General features: G+C 34.4%; 1 protein-coding gene across 4 annotated transcripts; it reads right to left on the bottom strand.

The window, feature by feature from the left end:
- Window positions 1-306: 306 nt before the first annotated feature.
- Window positions 307-5,537, bottom strand: LOC145554664 (uncharacterized). Of its 4 annotated transcripts, XR_014090647.1 has the most exons (5): window positions 5,452-5,537; window positions 4,620-4,677; window positions 3,659-3,734; window positions 3,299-3,499; window positions 307-2,112 (listed from the first exon to the last, which is right to left on the bottom strand). XR_014090647.1 is itself a non-coding variant. In XM_081614855.1 (4 exons), the coding sequence occupies exons 3-4, from the start codon at window positions 3,731-3,733 to the stop codon at window positions 1,562-1,564; spliced, it is 2,013 nt and encodes a 670-aa protein (XP_081470981.1). In that variant the 5' UTR covers window position 3,734; window positions 4,620-4,677; window positions 5,452-5,537; the 3' UTR covers window positions 307-1,561. The 4 variants fall into 4 exon arrangements, 3 of the variants coding, with proteins under 3 accessions (XP_081470981.1, XP_081470982.1, XP_081470983.1); XM_081614855.1 differs by having other exon boundaries at window positions 307-3,499; XM_081614856.1 differs by lacking the exon at window positions 5,452-5,537 and adding an exon at window positions 5,284-5,373 and having other exon boundaries at window positions 307-3,499.
- Between the last annotated feature and the right edge of the window lie 402 nt (window positions 5,538-5,939).

Here is a 5,939-nt window from a genome sequence, read left to right as displayed (position 1 = left end):
GGTCAAAACCATTCACAAGATCTGTAAACAAGGAGACACTAAAATAAGATCAATGCATGCTGAGCTGATAAAATAAGTCTGACATTAGAAAAATATATTGATACATTGCACTAGTATGGTCAGATGATTTTTGGTTTTGATATTTTCCCTTTATTATCAATATCATTGCATTACAGTTCTAACATTATGCTGATTCTTAAACAGGAAATAAAGGAATTGAGAACTGCAGTAGAAACCTCATTATTTTTCAGGTGTGCAACCCAATGCTGATTTAAAGCTTCCCCCACCCCAAATAAATCACACATATAAACTGGAAAAAGTGGTTTATTGTACTTCAAAATTAAAGTCTCTACATAGCCATTACAGACACCTTTGAGTTTTTTAAGTAATTCTTTAAGATAATGACAATGCTTCAAGGTGTAAAAAAAGAAAGAAAAAAGTGTTCTTTTTCAGTTTTCTGGTTAAATCTGATATTGAGTAACTGTAATGGCACCAATCTGTTACTGAAAATATTTTAAGGTTATGTTTACTTATAACAAAAATATTAATAAAATGCTGAGTAAACAAAAGAACTGTTTTCAGGAATAAGGGTAAATAAAACACTTTACTCCATTTCTCCCAGAACCACATTCAAACAGAGTAGCAACATGTTCATCCACTGAACATTTAAATTGTGACTAATATAAGAAACAAAACATCTGAAATTATTCATAAATTATTTATACAACTAAGAGCTGCTTGTTTACAAGCGTGGCGGCCATATTTTATTTTTAATTGCGGAATAAACCAGCTTTTTCAGCCTCAAGTAAAATTATTAAAAGTAAAAAAATTCTTGTAACAATACAAAATCTTTAAATTTATTAAACCCAAAATATTGAGAAAATACATTTTACGGCCAACTTAAATTTATGCTTTAAACTTTAACTTTGGAGAACTTAAACAGAAAAAAAAACATAAACACTAGTAGGAAAGTGCCTACTGAGACATTGCAGGTCTTATAAATACTCCAGAGAAAAATAAATTGCAAAAAGTAGAAAAAAACTGTTAAGATAATGCTAAACTTTGAAAGTTTAATACAAAAAGATTTGGTAACACTTTATTTGAAGGGGTGTGCATAAGACTAACATGACACAGTCATAAACATGACATAACTCCTGTCATGAACATAATGAAGTCTTTATGAATGTTTATGACTGTTGTCATGAAGTGTCATTCGGTAAATAACGACACTTTTAATGCAAAGTTGCTCTAAAAGTTAAACTGAAAGTCCATTAAAAATGCCAACTTTGCATGAAATTATCATAATTTACAAAATCATGCAAAGTTGGCATTTTTAATGAACTTTTAATGCAGCCTTTAGAGCAACTTTGCATGAAAAGTGTCATTATTTACCGAATGACACTTCATGACAACAGTCATAAACATTCATAAAGACTTCATTATGTTCATGACAGGAGTTATGTCATGTTTATGACTGTGTCATGTTAGTCTTATGCACACCCCTTCAAATAAAGTGTTACCAAAGATTCCTTAAACTCATATGTTCTTCAGCTGATGTCTGTTACACTATATCCATCACCCATACACTACTTTCTAGGACCTTGTTTATTTCGTGTCGAAACTCTGGATAGTTATCATAATTAACTGGCAACTCTAGGTAGCAACCGCATGTGTGGGCAACTGGCCGTCTCTGAATACCTTGAAGTTGAGTGAAGCTAACACTGATAGTTTTTTGAAGAAACAAATCAGATCCTGTGCAGAACCGAAGAAAAAGTGACAGGTGTTGTGAGTCTGATTCTCTGAGATAAGAACTTAAATATTTGCTGATGTTTTTCTGCTGTGCATTTATGACTGCAGGGTATACAATTGACTGTATAACCTTTCTTAATGTTGGCTGGAGATTTTCATATGCAGCTGTAATACTTTCCATCTCTGACTTCAGCGGGGAAAGGACAGTGCTCCACTGTTCAATAACAAAGGCAGGTTCCTGAATGAGCTTTTGGTGGGCAAGTTCCTCAAGTAGTAGCTCAATGTTATCACCTGTTGGTACTCTTCGACAGTTATGGATATCCATGATTTCCAGAAGCTCTTCTCTGTCAACACTCTGAAAATCTGAAAGGCAAGATTCAAACATCATTCGATCGTACTCTGTAACATACCTTAAAAAGCTATCAACAAGAGGACTCTTTATAGAACCAAGAACTGCTTGTTCTAGTATTACTGGAGCAAGTTTTATAGGCAGGTACTTCTGTTTTTGCCAGCCAAAGGCAATAATTCGGCCAATGCTTTCCCATTGTTGCTGTCCAAAATCATGACGCAAGTAGGGCACCTTAAAGTTATTGCCCATTGTGCACTGTTCATAAAAGTCCTGCCAAAACTCAGAGAGGACATCCCTCAAAACTCCTCCATCATCAATAGCCTTTTCTCGCCTTCCGTCAGGAAGCACCACTTGAATGCATATGTCCTCCTGAGTGACACCTGGATCACAAAAATGTGAAATTAGTTCTTTCAGGATCTGGCCACGATGAAGAACAAGGATTTTCTTAATCCCTTCTCTCTGAACAATGGGCTCGTTCAAAGAATCAAATAGTGAAGAAGAAAGCACTGGACTAGATGGCTGTGGAGACAGAGGAAGGGTGTCATCAAGACTGAGACTATCTGTGTTAGAAATGTGTCCTGTGAAAAAGGTGACAGTGCCACTGTCTTCTAAAATGTCCCCGTTGATTCCTGCATGTAGCTCTTGGACATTGGACAAATCAGCCATGTCATCAGTAGAGTAAACTAGGTGAACATTATCACTGCTGCTGTTTGTCAGGACACTGTTGGTTCCAACATATATGACATCAATGCTGTCTGGTGCTTTGGATTGAGTCAGTAGAGACTGAGACTGAGAGCGAGTAGAAAAACTAAAAGTGTCTTGGTCATTTCCACTGAGGTTGTCTGGTTCTGAGTCAGTGCCAGTGTCCTTCTTTTTGGTTGTTAGGTAAAATCGCAAAACCGGGAGTTTTGTCTGCTCATAAAGTTCTCCAACAGTAATATGTTCATCAAGTGAATGTTCCTGAAAATCTGTCATGTCAACCTCAAAATCTGTAATTCTTCCCTGTGAATTTCTTTGAGACGGAAAAAACAAACCCACTGCCTTCTCAATTAATTCATTTTTTCTACAGTCCTTTGACACATCAATTTTTCTTGTTCCACCACCTTTCTTTGTCCGAACTTGAAAAAACTTCCCATCTCGAGAATTCATCCATCCTATCTCAACTTTTCGAACACTTTTTTGAGCATTTCTGATGCTAACATTTTCTGAGATCTGCTTTTGATTGTTGCCTTTGTTCCTTGAAATCTTGGCTCTCAATCGGTCAAAAAGTTTTGATTTCCGGCCAGCAGGATCATTTTCCCTTCGTCTGCAATATCCGAGAAGTGCCAGTCGGTCACCATAAGATGGGAGATACTCCTTAAGCTGCTCATCTGTCATGAGCAGAAGGACACTGGAGTCAATCTAGAAAAAAAAATGTTAAAACAGTTATTTAACCTATAAAAATGGGGGGAAAACAGTAAAAACAGTCACATGATAAAACTGATCTGTCTTCACCATGTCTCTATAATAGTGTTGTATGATAACTTCTAAATGTACTGATTTCCTTAGCAATCTAGCTACCTTATCCTTTTGCAGTCGTTGTATGACTTCCTCTGAAACATCCCGTGATTTTAAGAAGTCATATATCTCATCCATCCTGTGAGAATTACACACAATAACTAATGAATAATGTCTAATAAAATATAACATTGCAAAAGATTTATTTTGAACATGATAGTAGGGCTGGATGATATTACTGAAAAACATTTCACGATACATTAGTTCATATTAATATTTTTTTTATTTTTAAGTATCTGAAATACAGCCAAACTGGTGATGTGACCTTTCCCATTTTATACACAGCTTTCACACCATAATGTTTTTTAAAAACATTTATGAGGCACAGTGGTGAAACATAAAACTGCTGCTCCGCAAGTTACTCCACAGCTTGTTGTTAGTTCACCAGAGTTAAATGATGCCATCAACCTAGCTGAGCTAGCCTTGAGAGGTTGAGTAGCATTGACTCTGCCTACATCCTCCAGAATGGTATATGGTTCCGGATCAGAGTTCAGAGAATATTCTATATATTGAATATTCTATCAGACTTACTATCTATTGATATTGATCACGTGTGTGTTGTGATACATATAACTGATTTATTCTCCAACCCTACATGGCAGATAGAAACTGTATTTCAAACTCAAGCTCCTGCTAAAAAAATCAAGATAATAGACAACCAAACAGCTGTGCAGATTTGCAATAATAAACCAATACAAAAAGAAACTACATAAAAGTAATAAAGAAAACTCTACCAGTGTTTCCACAACTAAATGGTAAATTGTAGAGCTTAAGTCTGAAAGTTCTGTTTACATTTTTCCCCTAAAATATTTTAATGGTTGATCAATTCTCAAAATGAAATTCTCATCTTTATAAAACAGTGAAATACATGAACATAATCAGAATGATTTTAGTTTTGATCTTAATTACTTTTATTTAAACAGACAATATTATGAATTGGATTTTCACAAGAGTTGCAACTTACCTCTGTTTAGGTTTAGGTTCAGGTCAAAGGAACCTCCTCTGTCTCTTTTGTAGGTATCCTGAAAGTTGAGTAAAGTTAAAGAGTTAAAATTTTCAACAGGGCCTGCTTGTTTTAGGGATTTTTTAAGTTCCTTGTTTTTCTATTTTTCTTATTTTTAATTGCTTTTAGAAATATTGTCAATCTAAAGCTGTAGATCTCCAGCATTAGCTTAAGTACATAAAACTGCTAAGAAAACAGTTTGAAAACTGATGCATATTGTACTTGCATATTTTACTCTTGTCTATATATCGACAAAAACAATTTAACGGGAAAGATAGTGAATCACATTATGCATAACAAAACGTGCATACAACAAGCTGTGGAGTGAGCTTTAACCTACTAGCTAGTGCTTGTATTTATGCCACAAAATAATTATACATATTAACTTGTTGAATTTTTCGAGTACATTAACGAACTTCTTATCGCACTGAAATAAAAACGATCTAATAAAAAAAAAAACACTGTTAAATATGCTAACAAAGTTAGCACGCTCTGACGGTTAACCTGCAGCTAGCTCACTTTGCTGAAACAACGACCGATGTACACACCACCACACGATGAAAAAGCATTTAAAACGAAGGAATATAATCAGAAACTATCCAGCAGCTTTTTTCCTGATACTTACAGTTCACTCGTTTACATATAAAGCCAGTTCTGCAGGCGTTTCCATGGCGACACAAAACTAACTAACACAACTATAACCAAATAAAATAAAAAAATGGCGAACCGACCTTTTACTGACTCTTAACCCAATAGCAAATGTTACGGAATAATGAGTTATAATTATGCTTACCTTGGATTTAGGATCATATTAACTGGGAGCTGGAGCACGCTGTTATCCTAAGGAGGCTTCTCTCCAACTGCTCCGGTATCTCATAATTATGACTTTGAAAGTCGAAATTATGACTTTGAAAGTCATAATTATGACTTTGAAAGTCGAAATTATGACTTTGAAAGTCGAAATTATGACTTTGAAAGTCGAAATTATGACTTTAAATCTCATAATTATGACTTTGAAAGTCATAATTATGACTTTGAAAGTCGAAATTATGACTTTAAATCTCATAATTATGACTTTGAAAGTCGAAATTATGACTTTGAAAGTCATAATTATGACTTTGAAAGTCGAAATTATGACTTTAAATCTCATAATTATGACTTTCAAAGTCGAAATTATGACTTTGAAAGTCGAAATTATGACTTTAAATCTCATAATTATGACTTTGAAAGTCATAATTATGACTTTGAAAGTCGAAATTATGACTTTGAAAGTCATAATTA

This window comes from Poecilia reticulata, chromosome 13 (assembly GCF_904066995.2).
Source record: "Poecilia reticulata chromosome 13, P_reticulata-male-v2, whole genome shotgun sequence".
Classification (NCBI taxonomy): Eukaryota; Metazoa; Chordata; class Actinopteri; order Cyprinodontiformes; family Poeciliidae; genus Poecilia; species Poecilia reticulata.
Note: the sequence above shows the minus strand (reverse complement) of the source record. Positions and strands in the feature narration are given on the sequence as shown.

Bases quoted from the DNA above. Each gene is read 5' to 3' on its own strand.
- LOC145554664 (XM_081614855.1), bottom strand. From the start codon at position 3,733: ATGGATGAGATATATGACTTCTTAAAATCACGGGATGTTTCAGAGGAA. The intron at 3,500-3,658 runs GTAGCTAGATTG...TTTTTTTTCTAG, and splicing joins AACGACTGCAAAAGGATAAG to ATTGACTCCAGTGTCCTTCT.